General features: G+C 30.3%; 1 protein-coding gene and 1 long non-coding RNA gene across 2 annotated transcripts in view; one reads left to right on the top strand and one right to left on the bottom strand.

Annotated features, from left to right (window-relative positions):
- The window catches only part of LOC145248201 (uncharacterized), a 20,086-nt gene extending 11,984 nt beyond the window's left edge, over positions 1 to 8,102 (bottom strand). Inside the window, exon 1 of the long non-coding RNA XR_013863334.1 lies at positions 8,002 to 8,102. This is a non-coding gene — a long non-coding RNA (uncharacterized LOC145248201). The remainder of the gene's footprint in view (positions 1 to 8,001) is intronic.
- LOC145248198 (amine oxidase [flavin-containing] A-like) overlaps positions 8,030 to 20,092 on the top strand; it is an 87,642-nt gene continuing 75,579 nt past the window's right edge. Inside the window, exon 1 of the mRNA XM_080110061.1 lies at positions 8,030 to 8,408. Within this exon, the coding sequence (XP_079966187.1) occupies positions 8,282 to 8,408 (127 nt within the window). The 5' untranslated portion in view covers positions 8,030 to 8,281. The remainder of the gene's footprint in view (positions 8,409 to 20,092) is intronic.

Genomic DNA, 20,092 nt, shown 5'->3' with positions numbered 1-20,092 from the left:
ATATATATATATTTCATATATATATATATATATATATATATATATATATATATATATATTTCATATATATATATATATATATATATATATATTTCATATATATATATATATATATATATATATATTTCATATATATATATATATATATATATTTCATATATATATATATATATATATATATATTTCATATATATATATATTTCATATATATATATATATATATGAAATATATATATATATATTTCATATATATATATATATATTTCATATATATATATATATATATATGAAATATATATATATATATTTCATATATATATATATATATATATATTTCATATATATATATATATGAAATATATATATATATATATTTCATATATATATATATATTTCATATATATATATATATTTCATATATATATATATATTTCATATATATATATATATTTCATATATATATATATATTTCATATATATATATATTTCATATATATATATATATTTCATATATATATATATATTTCATATATATATATATATTTCATATATATATATATATTTCATATATATATATATTTCATATATATATATTTCATTTATATATATATATTTCATATATATATATATATTTCATATATTTATATATATTTCATATATATATATATATTTCATATATTTATATATATTTCATATATATATATATATTTCATATATATATATATATTTCATATATATATATATTTCATATATATATATATATTTCATATATATATATATATATATATTTCATATATATATATATATTTCATATATATATATATATATATTTCATATATATATTTCATATATATATATATATATATATATATATATATATATATTTCATATATATATATATATATATATATTTCATATATATATATATATATTTCATATATATATATATATATTTCATATATATATTTCATATATATATATATATATATATTTCATATATATATATATATATATATATATATATATATATTTCATATATATATATATATATATATTCCATATATATATATATATATGTATTTCATATATATATATATTTCATATATATATTTCATATATATATATATATATATATATATATTTCATATATATATATATATATTTCATATATATATATATTTCATATATATATATATTTCATATATATATATATTTCATATATATATATATATATATTTCATATATATATATATATATATTTCATATATATATATATTTCATATATATATATATTTCATATATATATATATATTTCATATATATATATATTTCATATATATATATATATTTCATATATATATATATTTCATATATATATATATATTTCATATATATATATATTTCATATATATATATATATTTCATATATATATATATATATATTTCATATATATATATATTTCATATATATATATATTTCATATATATATATATATATATTTCATATATATATATATATATATTTCATATATATATATATTTCATATATATATATATCATATATATATATCATATTTATATATATATATATATGATATATATATATATATATATATATATTTCTGTGGTAATCTACTTTATTTCCTTACAATATATACCAATCCTTATTTAAGAAGCTCAATGTAATTACAGAGCAATATAGTGAATGAATGACAAGTCTATATTCCAAAGTTCATGATGTTGACTATCTTATAATTTATTCCTTCAATTCAGTTGACATTTACAATTCTTGACAATATCTTTTTCGTAGCACAAAATCAATCACTTAATGGGTTGAGTGACTTTATTTCTAAATTCAAAATTGCGTAATGGAAACATATTATAAGGTATTTAAAACGCACTTTATTTCCTTTTTATGGATTGATTGTTGCTATTTCTTCTGATAAGTTTAGGGCAAAATAGATTCACTAATTGATATAATAATTAAGTGATTGATTTTGTTCTACGAAACAGATACTGTCAAGAATTGTAAATGTCAACTGAATTGGAGGAATGAATTATAAGATGGTCAACATCATGAACTTTGGAATATAGACATTTGTCATTCATTCGCTATATATATATATATATATATATATATATATATATATATATATATATATATATATATTGAATTGCTAATAAAAAAAATAAGTAAATCAACAATCGTGCATTTAAAAGCGATAAAAATAGTGCATAAAAACTGATAAGTTCCCGTGTCTGGTGTCCAGGCTACTTATTGAGTAATGACGAGTTCGATCCTTATCAAGACGTTTGGCCATGTTGATGACAAGTGATACTTAGAAACATGCATGTTCATGGATAACATGGGTTCGTATTACTGTACACATAGATTCGAAAAAGTTGTCAAAAAACAAATATATAACAAATAAATGTTATCAAAGGCAAGATAAGTTACTTTTCTACCAAACTGGATATATTTTTCGTGTTTTTATTCAATGTAACATGTTTATTCAGCTCGAAAAACATACAGTGTTTACCGATGTATTGGAACATTCAAGATGACGTCTCACACCCTCTTTAACACCGTAAGTTTGGGAAAAGTTGTTATAAATAAAAAAAACTGGTTAAAATACTGCTAAAAACTCGCTCAATATATGTTACCGTGACATAGGTTGACATATATTCGGCGGGTTTTTAATAGTATTTTGTATAGTTTTTTATTTATAACACCTTTTCCCAAACTTACGGTGTTAAAGAGGGTGTGAGACGCCATCTTGAATTTTCCAATACATCGGTAAATACTGTATGTTTTTTGAGCTGAATAAACATGTTACATTGAATAAAAACACAAAAAATATATCCAGTTTGGTAGAAAAGTAACTTATCTTGCCTTTGATAACATTTATTTGTTATATATTTGTTTTTTGACAACTTTTTCGAATCTATGTGTATAGTAATACAAACTCGATAACATTTATGTGCATAAAAAATATTTAATAGATATTTGAAAAAAAACATTTAAATGTTTAATAATAAAAAATTCATATATATATATATATATATATATATATATATATATATATATATATATATATATATATGTGTGTGTGTGTGTGTGTGTGTGCTCGGACAATTAATTGGAATCAGGAATCAGAAAAATTGAACCTTTTAGGGATGTTGGAATCGTAAAAATTTGTGGCTATTTTCCGATGTCAAAAACATCAAGGTCGTTTTTATTTGATTTTGTTTAAAACAAATTCTTGATCCTGGATATGACCTTAAACTATATCTGATGGTGAGGCCCTAGTTTGCGGACTTTGGGGAGTGTGGAGCCACCCCTTAATTGCCATTGTTCCCAGGTCCACTCTGACCCGGAGTGGTAGTACCTGTTAAGGTCCCAACTATGGGTTAAATAGAAACTGACTTGAAAAAAAACATATTCTCTTAAAAAAAATTTTCTTCAAAATAACTGGATTTGGCATTAAATAACCTGAAAAGGGTTGATATGCCATAAAACAAAAACAACCAACGAAAACAAATTCTTCTACTCCTGGTTCTAATGATAAAATATTAAATATTTATTGATTTTTACTAATTTTGAAATTAAAATTTATAGATCATCCCCCACAAGTGTATTATTACATTTGAGAAAATATCTGTACATTTAACATGTATTTTTACGGTAATCAGGAAAAGATAACTCTATAATATTTAGAGATATATAAGAATCGATAATTGTATCAGAAGCCGGAATTTAGTATGGAATTAATAATTGTATTGTAATCAGGAAAAATATTGAAATCCCATCCCATCCCATCACTAATAATACCTGAAATTTTGAAATACTTTCAAATTACAGATTGTATAATGCTGGAGAATTAAAGTCCATATAAATATTAGTATCAAATGTATAAGACAATCCCAATCAGATATAAAAGCAACAGGAAAAGTCATTTTCATTTATCTCTTTATTTCATGAAGTAGTTTTAAAGGTCACACAGTTATTTACATAAAATTGTCTAACACGCAATAAAACTGTTCAACTATTTATAGTTTTCTTTCATTTTGTGATTAGTGCCAGTCATATACGATATCAAAGCACTTTCCTCCATTTTGCTAAAAACAAATGCTTTTTTACATACACGACAATATGCCTGTCGGCAATCATGTTTACATTCCCTCATCCACTTATATTTGGCCAACCAAGCGCGATTAAATATTGTTATTTTCCTCATTATAGATTGATCTACACTGTGTTCGTTTTACTTTTAAATTTTTAACTTCCGGTATTGTGGATACAAGAGTTACATCCCTTTGTCACAGAACTACTGGTAGTTTTGTGATAAAGGGATATAATTCTTGTATCCACAATAATACAATGCAATTTCCCAAAAAAAAGGTATTTCGATTTTATTTTCAATATTAAAAAAATATTTTAATGGTATTTTTGCTAATACTTTAAAAAATAATTTAATAGTATTCATTTCGATTTTATTTTTAACATTTCGACACAAATTGGTACTGGACATAAAGAATACAATTTTCAAGGCCTTTTCAAGAAATTTTCAAGACATTTTCCAGATTTTCAAGAAATTTTCAAGACATTTTCCAGATTTTCAAGAAATTTTCAAGACATTTTCCAGATTTTCAAGGAATTTTCAAGGTAATAATAGCAACTGATTCCCCACTCTAAAATTCTAAAATAATAGTTTGTTTTGTTGTTTTTTTTTTCCACCAAGTTTTTCGGGGTGTTCACACATAATCGCCTAAAGTTTGTGTTGACCTTGGTTAGGAATCTCTGGTTTAAGAGACTTCAAAATCTCTTTCGCATGACCAGGAAGAAATGATAGATGATTAGCGGAAACTTTCAAGGTTTTATTTTATTTATTTATTATTTCAGTGTGTGTTTTAGTGTGTGTGGTGATTGAAAGAATAAGTTCCATACTTATGAAATAATGCCAACTATTTTCAAGCTTTGAATTTACTAAAAGAAAAAATAGTTAATATCCAGATTAAAGAAAAGAAACTCGGCTAAATAAACAAATAAATAAACAAATAAATAAAAGCTGCACTTTTGCAGTTTACGCACCGCTCTGAAATAATAACGTCATTATTTAGAAATGCATTCTCCACATGAGGAGAGGGCTTTCTTAACTATTCTGTACTTTCACCTAACAATTAAATGAACAATAGCAAACAATACCGTTGAAAAATTTAATTTAATTTGAAAATCCTATCTAAAATATAGCACAGCCCATAAACTGCAGAAATTCAGCTAGTATATATATAAAAAAAAACTTTTTTAAAAAAACTTAAACTTAATTTAAATTTAAAGAATTTAATTTTATCATTTTTAAATTTAAATAAATATTAGTAATAGTAAAAGCTTTGCTGATATAACCCTGACTACAGGGAAAGGCGGTCTTGATATAACCACGACTACCAAGAGAGCGGGCCAATGGACATGACAGCATGACGTCATTACCAGATCAACATGTAGGTAAAGGCCCGAAGGTGCCTAAAGCTTCCGGTGTTCAACCACATGGCCATAAAAAATATTTTGTGTTGCTTTATATTTGTGGCTGTTATAATTATATGTTTTTTCTCTTTAGAAAAAAAAAAATTCTCCATTTGGATAATTATATGATTGCATATTGGGATAATTTTAATCTAACAAAATATAACAGTAAGTGGATTGTTTTTAAAATTTTATATCTATCGAAGGAAATCGAATATTTCATTTTATTTATTTTTTTAAACTGCTAAACAAACAATTTTTATATGAGAATATTTTTCAGTCCGTTCTTTTAATAATAAATAAAACTTTTCATTGAGTATTTCCAAATATTTTAAAGTTAGAAGCATTTTTCACAATTTTTTTTGTTTTATTTTTGTTGTTGTTTCTTTTTTTTTAACTAAAGCAATCGATGAATTCAATCTTTTAGCATCGAGCATAATTTATTTCTTTGAAATATATTTAAAACTTAAAAGTTTTTGTTTGTTTTATAATATTTTATCTGTAAATAATTTACATGACTGAAATGGGAAAAGAAATAGGAAATTCTCTCTAGAGACATACGAACACAAATTCATCTTTAAAATTCATCAACTAATCAGTTTTAATTAAAGTTTTGATATGAACTAAAAATAAAGAGTACATTAAATTTTAGTTAACTTATTTCCTGTGTTTTATTCTATAAATAAATGTTGTACGCACCGTGTTGAAATAATAACGTTATTAAGAAAGCCATTCTTCATAGGAGGGGAGAGCTTTCTAATTATTCTGCATTTTCACCTCATAATTTAATGTAAAAAAAAAAAGATACCATAAAAATTTAATTTAACTTTAAAATCCTGTCTAAAATATAGCACAGTGCGTACACTGCACAAGCACCATTATTATTATTATTATTATTATTATTATTATTATTATTATTATTATTATTATTATTATTATTATTACTACTACAACAACAATAATAAAAAAAGGTACTTCATGGGGAATGTGGACCTTGCATAAACGGGTTTTAATTTAATGGTTGCTCCCTAAAAAGCACATACGCAAAAGGTTTTCATTGGTTTATTTAATGATGAAAACTTTTTGGAAGGTATATTTGAGGGGGAAAAAAAGCCAAAAGCATTATTTGAATATGTATGAAAAAATAAATGTAACAAAATATAAAAATATTAGTGTGGAAAATATAATATAAAAAAAATAAATTAAAACAAAATGAAAATAAAATAAAAACAAACACGAAATAAAAGTATGAATCAAATTTAATTAAAGAAATAAAAAATAAAAAAAAATAAAATACATGCTCGATTACAAAAAAAAGTGTATGTGATATATTCGAAGAAAGTGAAAGAAAACCTCAGAGAGCAGCCATTAAATTAAAACCCGTTTACGCAGCGTCCACATTCCCCGTGAAGTGTCAAAAATAAGTGTAGATGACATCGACTGGCACCACACGAACTAGTTGTGAAGGATCAGGGAGGATGGAAAATCCGGGGTGGGAGAGTATTAACCAGACCTTCACTGGAAGTGTGCAGTTAAAATCTGGTACCTTAGGAAGGCATTTTGTCATGTTTACATTCCCTGATCCACTGCCAGGAAACACCAATAGCCGATGCCAATAAAAAATCAATGGCAAAAGGCTGTTGCGATAACATGCAATCATCTGCACGAGTGGTCAAGAAGTGGAGAACATTGGAAATCTGGGGAGACTTGTTGTCACTCGGTCGCCAGCGAATACTACAGGTTACTGCCAGTGAGCCACACATCACTGATGATGGCCTGTGAAACAACTCCTAGTGAGTGAAATAATAATAATAATAATAATAATAATAATAATAATAATAATAATAATAATAATGTTCCCTCACAAATACACCACCACCCTGATTTAATATCGTAGATGTTTACTATATTTTCTTAGTTTTTAACCAACATTCACATTATAGTATGATTGTCTTTTAGTAGTTATGTGATGAAAATGAAGACTATAGCGGAGTATAGGATTCCTAACTATGTAACTGATGAAAATATGCTACACATTTTGATGAAAAACATGGGAAAAATGAACATGGAAGAACAGAAAACCAAAACTTTAAATGTAATTTCTGTATTCAAAGTGATAGTTATTTAAATATTTCAACATATAATCTTGTGGGGAAAATCCAGCTCCCCAATGGATAGAAACAAAAATTAAAATTGTCTCAGTCATGAAGGATTTCTCCTCCACCGACCTAGGACAGAAAAAGTGAATTGTAGCATGTTTCTTTAACTATTTGTTCCCTAAATTCATAATTCAGTTTTATCAGTATTAGATTATATATTGCTTCAAAATTACGTAATTTTACATAGATAATATTTATATTTTATATTGAATAAAGTTCAGTTTCATTATTAATCGAATTGTGTTTGTTTCGTTTCTTTTTTTAATTTTTTAATGCTCTTTTTAAAAATGTCGTCATATAGTAACAGTTTGACAATCTTACCTACATTGCCTATAGGCATTTTTCAGTTAACAGGCTTTCTATATCTCGGTGGCTGTGATATAACCCAACCGCATCGCATCGCTGTGACGTCAGTGTTAAAATGTTACTGCAGAGAGAGAGAGAGAGAGCGAATGTCGGAGTTTTCTTCGACGGACGGAATAGGCATCCGAGGAGATACCCAGCTTATCCGTTCCATCTCCCCGGCCTTGGGCCGCGATGTGCTACCCGGCTGTAGGATTAACCATGGGGTTTTAAGGGTATCCTTTTCTATTAGTCGTCAATGGCTAGCAATAACAACGTAATTGAGACCGATGTAGTCGTGATTGGAGCTGGGATTTCAGGCCTCTCGGCAGCTCATGAATTAGCCACAAGAACCGGACTCCATCTACAGGTACTCGAAGCACTAGGTACGTATGTAAACAAACTTCGACATTTTTAATTTTTATTTTGTTTTGAATATATTTAAAAATATGTATCACTTTCTGCTTCCCCTAAGAGATTTTTTTTTTTTTTTTCAACTAGCATCTATCACCGAAGGAAGGAATACGTATTAGAATTTAAGTGGAATTCTTGAACATGACCGAAAAAAAAAAAAAAAAAAATTCGATTGAAATCCACATCTTTTTACATATAATGTTATTGTTCGTAAAGGAAAATATGTAACAATGTATGGTAACATTTATTTAATTATTCGCGATCTGAGAGAGAGGGGGGGGGAGGTATGTAAGGATGTTTTCAGTGCCCCAAATTCTCATTCCAAAAGACCTTCCATGCAATTATTCGATTCGCAAATTTAAAATGACATTATCATTCTAAAATATTCACGGTAAAGCAGAAGAGTACCCGACTCCAAATCAGCAGCCGACGATGTTCGGTTAAATTTAGTTCCTGATATTAAAACTTATAGACTATAACTAACTGGAAGAATTTCAGTTGCTCAAATTTAGGAACTTATTTACTAAATTGTTAAGTGAAAGTACAGAATAATTGCCGAAGACTCTCTTCTCACGTTAAGAACGGGTCTCTAAATAATAACGTTATTATTTCAGCACTGTTCGTATTTTGCAGACGATTATTTCGACGTTTTTGCAGGTTGATCAAACAATGTTTGTTGTTGACTTTGAGTCGAGTACTCTTCTGGTTTGCCATGTCCATAAATATTTAATTCAACATTTCTTTCTTTTTACCAAATTTAAAATCGCTCTGCCATATTTTTAACTTGCGGATTCTTAACTCGCACCGAATTTTTAGTGCTTCTACAGAATTTGAACCGAACTGTTTTCTTTTTTATTATTTATTTACTTTAACCATAACGTAACTTTGAACCAAGTTTTAGGTTTATTTCAGCAAAACTCGGCCCGATTCAAATTCTATAGAAGCACCGATTTTTTTTTTATTATTAAGTTTTTTTTTTCTCTTAATTTAGCAAAAAAAAAAAAAAAAAAAAAATTCAAGGATCTATAGAAAATACTTATGAATATTTTTCTGACTTCGTTGCAATATCTTAAATTGGAATGTAAATTTAAATTTAGAAATCGAATAATGGTAACATTTTTATTTTATTATTATTTATTTATTTATTTTTTGAAAGGAGAAACGTTTCTTAGGCAACCGATTTTTTTAATGTGTGTGAAACTGCAAAAGTGCAACACTACAGAAAGATTTAATTTTATCTTAAGTCTTATTCTATATTATTTCGTTATTTTAACTTTATTTTAACATTGTGCGCATACTCTTACGTCGCGAGAAAAATAATCATTTTATAGTCTTCTCTCTTTCCGTTTCATTAAATACGAACGACTTTTTCCTTCCTTCATTCATTTTGCTATGAAAAACAAATTTTTATACGACATTCGCATTTAATATATTTTTTCTTCTATTTTTTTTTTTAATTTTAATTTGATGCTTTATTGTTTATATTGTCGCTAGCAAAAACAAAAGTATTAAAATGTAAGCACAATCTAACAAGTTTTTTGTTTTTTGTTGCTGAAATTTAAGAATTTCGAACCATTTATTAAATGATTTACTCATATCAACGTCTTTACTAACTGAGCCATGGCTACGCTAGTTATGCGAAAAAAAAAAATGAAGTTGGAAGCAAAAAGTTTGCTAAAAAAATGATAAATGCTTGTTTTTGCTTATTCTCTTTGCTGTCGTTGTTATCCCCCCACCCCCGTTCGTTTAGGACATATTTACGATCGTATTTTCAACGGTAATTGCTACTGAAAATGGCTAATTCGTTTTAGTCACGAAAATTTAGTTGAAATGGATTCCTTGCATTATTCCCAAATAACTTTTACGTAAATCATGTTTTTAGTAAATAAATATCACTTAATCATGGCTTGAGTTTATTACGAAAAAAATGGTAAATGAAGAATCGGTATTTATGCACTTGTACCGCGCTGAAATAATGTTATTATTTAGAAAGGCATTCTTAACATGGGGGGGGGGGAGAGTTGTAATTATTTTGTACGTTCATCTAGCAATTTAATAATAATAATATAAAAAAAATCTTTAAACTTGAATTTAACTTGAAAATACTAATAAAATAGCGCTGTAGAATAAGTGCATAAGCACCAAATAATCTTTTCGAGATAAAATCAATTGAGAAATACACATTTAGTATTGAGAAATACACGCTTTAAATATGTAAACGCCAAATAAAGTTATTCCAATGTGGCCCAAATGAACTGACATTTTCGATAACTTGTTACTCTTTACCTAATGTTTACATATTTAACGCGTGCATTTCTCAATACAAAATGGGTATTCCTCAATCGATTTTAACTCTAAAAGATTTTTCATATAATAAGATTTAACAAAAAGCAAGAAAAAAAAATTCAATGTCTACAGAGAATTTTTTTTCTCGCAATAAACTCACACCGTGATTTAGTGACTTTGATATAAACTGAGAGAAATTTATTCTCACATAATTTAGAACTAACTGGCAGAGAAGAAATTTGCACAACGAATGAAATGCAAACTTACCCGGTATGATAAAAACAGTCAATATATGTCAGCTTATGTCACGGTAACATATATTGAGTGAGTTTCTAACAGTATTTTGTATAGTTTTTTAGTTTTAACTTATTTTCCCAAACTTAACGTATCCAACAGCGAGCTCGCTGCCAGTCTTTTTCAAATATATCGATAAACACTATGATTTTCGAACCGAATAAAAATTTTACATTAAATAAAAACCCTAAAAACTTATCGAGTTAGGTAGAAAAGTAAGCTAAGCCTTTGATAACATTTATTTGTTTTTTGACAACTTTTTTGAATCTGTGTATAGTACCCCCCTTTTTTTTATCATTAAATTGTTAGGTGAAAGCGCAGAATAGTTAGAAAGCGCCCCCCCCCCGTTAAAAATAGCTTTCTAAATATTCCAGCACGGTGCAAACAACATTTATTTATAAAATAAAACAAGAAAATATGTTAACTAAAATTGGTGCTAGTGCACTTATTGATCCGCGCTATTTTTTAAATCGTATTTCCAAGTTTAATTAAAGTTTTATGATATGTTTTTTTATTCAATTGTAAAGTTAAAGCATACAATAGGTACAAAACACCCTCCCCTCCCCATGTTAAGGATGGCTTTTTAAATAATAACGTTATTTCAGCACAGATCAATAAATGCACTAGTACCCTAAAATTTAATGTATTCTCTATTTTTAGTTCATATCAAAACTAATTAAAACTGATTAGTTAATGAATTTTTAATTAATTTGTGTTGTTTGTATATCTCAGGAGAGAATAAATAATTTGCTATTTCATTTCCTGAGATATACAAACAGTCATGTAAATTATTTACAGTTAAAATGTTATAAAAAAAACAAAAACTTGAAGTTTTAAATATATTTCAAAGAAATAAATTATGCCCGGTGCTAAAATATTGAATTAATCGATCGTAAACAACAACAACAAAAAAAAAAACTGTTGTGGAAAATGCTTCTAACTTTAAAATATTTGGAAATACTCAATGAAAAGTTTTATTTATTATTAAAAGAACGAACTGAAAAATATTCTTATAAAAATTGTTTGTTTTGCAGTAAAGAAAAATAAATAAAATGAAATATTCGACTTTCTCCGATAGAAATAAAAGTTCAAAAACAAGTTCACTTACTATATTTTGTTAGATTAAAATCATCCCAATGTACAATTATAATAATTATCCTTTAGGGTTTAAAATGCTTTTAAGGCACAACCTAATAAAATAAATAATTCCATACAAGCTTTTGAAATGACGAACGCAACAACTTCATAAAATGTAACACAGAAAAGGTTTATTAAGGAGAATGTAATATGTTCCTTGTCAAAAGCTGGACTCCGGCTACCTGGTGCTATCATAGTAGTTATTCCCAGTGGAATCGTCAATACGAGGTGGAGAGAGAGAAGAAAAGGGAGGTCCATTCTGTTTGGTGTCTCTCTCAGTAAGGACGAGTTGTTCTTCTTCAAACTGGATGCTGGCTGATTTCCTTAGGGGATATGAAGGATCAATGCGCCGTACCCCTGATTAGTCAGTATGTGGCCAAATGGCACAGGGGAGAGGCATTGATTCGAGGAAGAAAAAAGTTCCATTTATTTCTGCTACAATCCAAATGGAGAATTGTTCTTTCTCTTTAGAAGAAAATACATGGACGTTCAGTACCACAGCCATATTTTTTATGCCTATTAGCGTGACCACGTGGTTGAGCACAGGAAACTTTAGGTACCCTTTACTTACAAGTCAATTTGGCATTGACGTCACGCTGTCATGTTCACTGGCCTCCTTCTCTCTCGGTAGCCGTGGTACACTACCCCCACCAAGAAATTGATAATACCTATCAGCAGACTTATATTAACAGAATTTGAATTTAGATCCAGGTCAGATCATAAAAGATAATACTGATAGTAATAATAAAAATTTAAAAAGACTTGTTTCATTTCATAAACATATTAAACATTTTGAATTCTACGTCTGTAAAAAAAAATTTTCATGTCAAAATCGCTGCACGTTTTTTGAATTCTAATGGCTGTCATTTTGAAAAAGGAACAAAAATATCCATTGCACATTACAAACTCACAAGATAATTTCAAATGTTGTACTTTTATTTCTTCAAATCAATCAACGCATGGAAGTCTTGAAATAAAGATGAAACATTTATGAATATATGATTTTGGTTTTTCCTTTTTCCATCACATTAGAATATTATTTCCATAATTTTCATCACACATACACACATGCACACACATACGAGGGGCGTGCAATAAGTAATGCCCCTGACCCATTTCCCATAGCAGTAGAGCAACGAAACTTGGCACAGTTATTAGTCTTTCTCTACATAGGAACCACCCAGAGTTATGCATTTCTCCCATCGTTTGATGCAGCTCTGGAGACCGTTTTTGTAGAACACCCCAGGGTCCTCCAACCACAACGTGACTTCAGAAATCAAGGCTGCATCATCTGGGAAACGCTTTCCTTTCAAAAACAACTACATGGCTGGGAAGAGGTGAAAGTCAGAGGGTGCAAGGTCAGGAGAATAGTGAGGATGGGGAAAGATTTCATAGCCATACGCCCATGCTTCTGATCTGGCGACATGCGAGTTGTGGACCGGAGCGTTGTCCTGCAGGAAGAGGGTACCTTTGCTGATCTTGCGCCGCCTCTTGATTTTGATAGCTTCCCTTATTTTCCTCAAAAGTGAAGCATAATAGGCTCCTATAATTGTGGTACCCTTTGCCAGGAAATCTGTCATCACTACGCCATCCTGATCCCAGAAGACTGTGAGCATGACCTTGCCAGCGGAGGGCTGCACCCTTGCCTTCTTTGGAGGTGGTCAGTCCAAGTGCTTCCACTGCATTGACCGGGCTTTGGTCTCTGGATCATAGTGATGGACCCAGGTTTCATCCTGTGTAATCAGTCTTTTGAAAAACTTTGACTCATCTTCTTGGCGCATCTCCAAATTCATCCTCGAACACTCGACGCATTCTCGCTTCTGGAATGGTGTGAGCAACTTGGGAATCCATCTGGCAGACACCTTATACATATGCAAATGGTCATGAATGATATTTCCACAGACCCTGTACTAATCTTGACATCTTGGGCTATTTGGCGAATAGTAATGCACTGATCTTCCAAAATGGCAGCCTCAACTTGACGGACAAATGCCTCATCAATGGCAGAAGAGGGGGGCGACCAGGTCTGGGAGTTGTTTCCACAGACTTCCGGCCATGTTTGAATTTACGATGCCAGCGTTTTACAAGGTCATATGATGGGGCATTATCACCATAAGTTTCTTTCATTTCATCAAAAGTCTCCTGTGGTGTGCGTCCTTTCAAATACAAAAACCGGATCACTGCTCAACATTCAACAGGCTCCATTTCACACCTGATTCAGTTCAAACACCTGTAAAACAGAAACCACAATTAGTTTAGAGCTGTAATTTGCCATATAACCCATAGAGATAAAAATCATTGCACATGCAAAATTTCAGCTAGATCAGACAACTGGAAGTGGGTCAGGGGCATTACTTATTGTACGCCCCTCGTATATATATAAACGTTGTATCCTTAGAGTTAAGCATCAGCTATTTTGATGTTAATAAAGATTTCACACTCACTCGTGTAGATAAAAAAAAATACATTTATCAAATAGCCATAGGCAATTTATTTTTGAAAACTGTCATAAATATTTGAGTTTAAAAATAGATGAATCTTTTCCTGATTATAATTTTATTTCATTCTTCAAGCATCAGCTTAAGATTAAAATCAGGTGTGATAGGAAAAGATTTTATCCTGGAGAGTTTTACGGAAAATTGCTGCACACCATGAGTTTGCGCATTAGAAGAGCGAGCCAGATACAAGTAAGTGTTCCTTGCTTAGGTATGGCACATGTGGTCCCAAGTTTTTTTCTGGAACCCACCCCATCTCAAAATAGATTCTTAGAGATAAAGTCGGGATAGGACTTCTTTACTCATTTTTCTGGTATCACAGATCCTCCAAGAAGTTTGCTCCACTCGTTTATTTTGTCTCCAGCCTCCCCAAATCATTTTTACTTTGGAAGGACACCATCCACTCTCTAACTCCAAACCGTTTGTACTTTTTCCTTCTGCATATGAAGATGTATCTGCTTGTTTTTTTGTCACTGATTAACCGCAAAACGGTGGATTAGCAAGGATTGAACGAGCCTTACTAACCCTAATCCTAATCCTTTTATTTGGTTTCTTTAGTTTTTTTTTGTTTTTTTTGTCATCCTACTCTCCATCATTCTTACATACTGCATTATTCAAAGTACTGTTCTCATTTTGAGTGTTATTTTCACAACGTTTCAATCAATATATGCTCCAACTTTCTTCTGGTGTATCTTGTTGAATTTTAGGAACCTGTACAGAATTTTGAAGTAATGTGTAATTCATAAATAGTGATCTATAGTGATAAAGTAGTAAAATTGTGCATCTAAAAACAAGAATAGGTTTAAGGTGAACAAAATTCATACTAGAAATACTAATAAAATGCAATAGTGGGTGACACTCTTCTAGAGGTTGAAGGTTCAATCCTCAGTGTGAGCAATTGCAAATTACTTAAGACTTCTATTCGGTCATGGCTCATGAAACGAGAGCATTCTACCCCCATGGATTAAATAAAGGGTTCCATTCGAAATTCCATGAAGATTGCCGCGTTTGACAGAAAGATTGCCGAGTTTGATGGAAAGATTCCTGAATTGAACCAGGTTGAAGGTTATGTTAGCTAAAATTTTGTGCGAATAACACTCAAGATGAGAACAATAGTCTGAATAATCTAAAAATATCCAACTTATTAATCCTCATCTAAAAAATTCAGAAACCTAAAATCGGCACATATTCTTCTTGTAAATAAACTTCATCAAATGCTTGGGATTTCTGAAATAGCTAAGCCCGATAAAGCAAATGTGGTATTATGGTAACAATCACTAGTTTAACCCTTTACCGCCAAATTGTACTCTCAAATCACCTTTCAAAAAAACACCTGTGTAGTAAATATTTCTTACCCTTATGGGCGTGTCAGCCCAACTAGTCTTCAAAGTAAAAATCTATGCGTGATTCAACAAGTGAATGAGGGGTTTAATTTATGTTCGTGCTTTAGTTGCACGTTAACTTCCATCAGCGTGAGTTTCATGATTAAAAACATTTATTTATTGCATAAAAAAAATTCTGCCGGTAAAGGGTTAAGTGAAGATTATAGACCAAAACTACATTCAACTTCACCTCCCCAAAATTTATTGACTTTGTGGAAGTACTGGTAGATATAGAGAGGATGTTTTTAAGTGTAAGACATTGTCTTACACTTAAAAACATCCCTTGTCCTCGTTGTCCGCATCTGAGTTTTTATACATCTTCATTGGAAATGAATGAAAACTTGGATGTCGACAAGGTGCATATGGATGGTGTAGCTAGTAAGGTTGTCTAAGTTTTGATATCTTGGTAATACCATCTGAATGCAAGCAGGAACAGGTGCTAGTGTGATTGCAAGAGTTAAGATTGGATGAAGTAAATTTAGGAAACTTCTGCCATTACTAACCAGCAGAGCGTTACTCTTCTCGATGAAGAAAAGAGTATCAAACATGTGTATGTAGTGTGATGATCTACTGAAGTTAAACCTGACCAATGAGGGTTGAGGATATGTGTTGCATGGAGAGAAACGATAAAGTTTTGCAAGCATAAAGCAGGGATAATAAAAGGCATGTTTTCTATACTTTCTTTTTTGTCTTAATTAAAATACCATGTCGGCTTCAAACATGCCGGTCTTGATTTCCAAATGTGTTGATTGCATTTCTAATTTGAACAACGATTTTATTGTCAATTGCATGTCATGATTTAAAGTAAAGCCAAAGTACACAGTTTTTTTTTTGTTTTTTTTGCAACTTACAGTATTTTCCAATACATGTTCGCGCACGCATGCAGTCTTCTATCGCTTTCAAAGTAGATTGTGGTCTCAACAAGAAATAAAATAAGATTAAAGATATACTGAGCACTGATATGCAGAATAGTGTTATACGACCGTCACAGAGAGTGTTGAAGACATGCGTTGCATGGAGAGAAATGATATTATGAGAGTCTTAAGGAAGTCTATCACTAACCTTGGTGAGAAAGATCTACATCAGTGTGACAACTAGGAAAAATATACCAATGTCCAAGAGAACCACCTTATACCAGGCAGGAAACCTTTAAATAAGTTCAAGCATCAAGTTGAACTGAGGAATGCTCTGGTTCTTATTTGATTGTTCTGCACAGGATGAATACTAAGTAGCCATTTTTTTTCACCCTTGGCACCAAAACCAAGATTTTACTCGTTATAAACTATCATTGGTGTATGATTACTATTTCCTATTAATTTCAGCATTATGTGACCAGTAGTTTAAGAGTTTATCAGTTAAATATTCACACACACGCAAGATACAAAAATGCATATATCTACTATTTTATTTATATAGATGATGACTAATATAAGTGAATCGATGCCTCCATTCAGTCTCGAAAGACAAAGGATACCCTCTGTATGGGCAACTGCATGTGTAAATGTGTGGCAAGGGTTGTGTAATCCCCAACCACACCTCTCCTGAATCGGCACTGTTTGAGCCCAGTGGCAAGGAGAAGTCCAGGACGGCTGGAAACAATGCTGAGATAAGCGGAGAGCACATACAGCACCTGGAAGTTCCAAATGGTCACCCATCTGGTGCTAGCTAGATTCATTGTTGCTTAACTTTGGTGATCTGATGGGAACCAGTGGTGTCAAACGTGATTATGCCGTATATATAAGCGAATGATGATGACTAATTTATTATGTAGATTTTATGACAAATATTTTTCCGCTGTAGAGAATTATCGAACATCTGTTGAGCATCACATGTTGTTATTGACGCTCGTTATTTTTATTATTTTATTATTGATCAGTTTGTGTGGAATCTTCGTCTTTGTTTCGCAAAGGAGAAACCAAAGGTATAATTGAAACAAATGTATAACATCTAGAAAAGTCATTACTCGATCATTAGCGATAATGCAAAGGTTTTTGTATAAAGAATAGAGCACTTTTAGGTGGCTGATGTTGTTTATATAATCATTAATTCTCGTCCTCGTGGCTTCTGACAATGAAAGTGGATAGAAGCACGGACTGCTGAAAAAAAGTGAACCAGTTTTTCAATCTTGGCTTGAAGCAGTTACCTTTCTAGCCACACTGAAGAGCTGTGATACGTTGATTTTTGTCTGTTTATGACTATTGGCATATATATATATATAGGCCCATTAGCACAGGGTCCTGATTTCGAACTTCGTTAGATTCAGCCACTCTGATGAGTCGTAGACGACGAAACACATGTCAGTGGATAATTATATTTTAAAAAAACAATATGTATGCCACTCCCCATGTGGGGATACCAAGTTGGTTAAAGGGAAAATTATTTCCAACTCGCATTTAGGTAAAAATGCACTTTCATAAATAATTCAAAACATATCGCAAAAATAAAAACAAATAACCTATATATATATATATATATATATATATATATATATATATATATATATATATATATATATATACTCCTTCCGGTTGCTAAACTTGGATGATGAGGTTTCTGAATTTTTGTGATGAGGATTGATAATTAATATTATTCGGATTCTTTAGACTACAATTCTCATCTTGAGTGTTATTTTCACAACAATTTGCAACCTTCTTCAGACGACATTGTCCCATTGACCACTGTATGGTTATTAACCTTTATCCTAGAGTGGCCTCCGGGCTTTGATAAATGGTGACTCCTTTGTAAAAAAAAAAAAACTCCTATCAAACTCGGGATTCTTTCTGTTGTTCCTCACATTTCAGTCGATGTAACCTCCTACCTTCTTCATTCATCTTTAATTATAGGAGCAACCAGACTCCTGGACAAGAATTTTAAAAACTACCTGTCAAATATACCCGGTGAACCAAGTGCAAGAGAGATACAAGCAATTGCACAATTGGACGGTTAGAATCTTGAAAAGATCTCTCAGTCGGAACATATGAGGTAGTGGGTGAATATCTGGCATCCGGTAGGATATCCCATCCATAACTGAAACAAAGTAAGAAAAACAAAGAAGCACTATTTCCTGTTTGAAGATATCAGATTCCTAACTTATGCATCAAATATTGATGTTTCTTTTCCTTTTTCCCTTTGCAAAACTCAATCATGCTCTGCAAAGCCAAAAACAAAGATAACAAGTTTCCTCTACAAAACAACCAAACTAAACACCATGAATAAATATATGAAGAGATAAACAAGTAGAAACAACAACTAGAAGATGAGGGTAGTGTCCGCAAAAAATCAAATAAGTGTATAAATTGCTAATCTCAAAGGAATTCCAATAATAAAAATAGTATAACATTCAGTGCATATCCAATGATGGAAGACCATATAAGAACGAAAAAACTTGGATTTATAAAACCAAAAGATCCAACCTTGATCACCTTCGGGGCCCGTGGCGTAGTGGATAGAGACGTTGAATCTCTATGGTTCCAGGTGAGCATTGTCTGAAGATAGCGGTTTCAATCCTACCCAAAACAGGCCAGAGACTTAGTTGACTAAAACATAAGTCGACAACAACTATGGAAGGCAGTAATTACTGGGGATACAGTTTAGACTCAGTATTCCTATTCTGTCGCAGTTTACCACCTGACAAAGACCGGAGGAATAGTTGGCCGAAACGTTGTGAAACATCTAGAAGATGAGGATAATAATCTGCAAAAAATATTAAATTCATGTATTAACTGCGCATCTCGAAAGGATTCCAATAATAAAAATAATATAACATTCAGTACAAACCTGATGATGGAAGACCAGATAAGAACGAAAAAAAAGCTTGGATATATAAGACCAAAAAATCTTTGGAGCCCGTGGCACAGTGGATAGTTGTTGAAGGCCAGAGGACTAGTTGGCTGGAACGTTGTAAAACAGCATCTAAGAAAGATGAGGATGATTGTCTGCAATAAATAAAATAAATAAATGTATGAAAAAAATGTAGGAGTGAAAACTTTTTTTTTTTTTTTTTTGACATTAAAATCCCGAAATGTGATTTTTGACATTAAAATCCCGAAATGTGTTTTTTGA

This window comes from Euprymna scolopes, chromosome 26 (assembly GCF_053919585.1).
Source record: "Euprymna scolopes isolate OS-2025 chromosome 26, ASM5391958v1, whole genome shotgun sequence".
NCBI classification, from domain to species: domain Eukaryota; kingdom Metazoa; phylum Mollusca; class Cephalopoda; order Sepiida; family Sepiolidae; genus Euprymna; species Euprymna scolopes.
The sequence above is the reverse complement of the archived record's forward strand: the minus strand, read 5'-3'. Positions and strand labels throughout refer to the sequence as shown.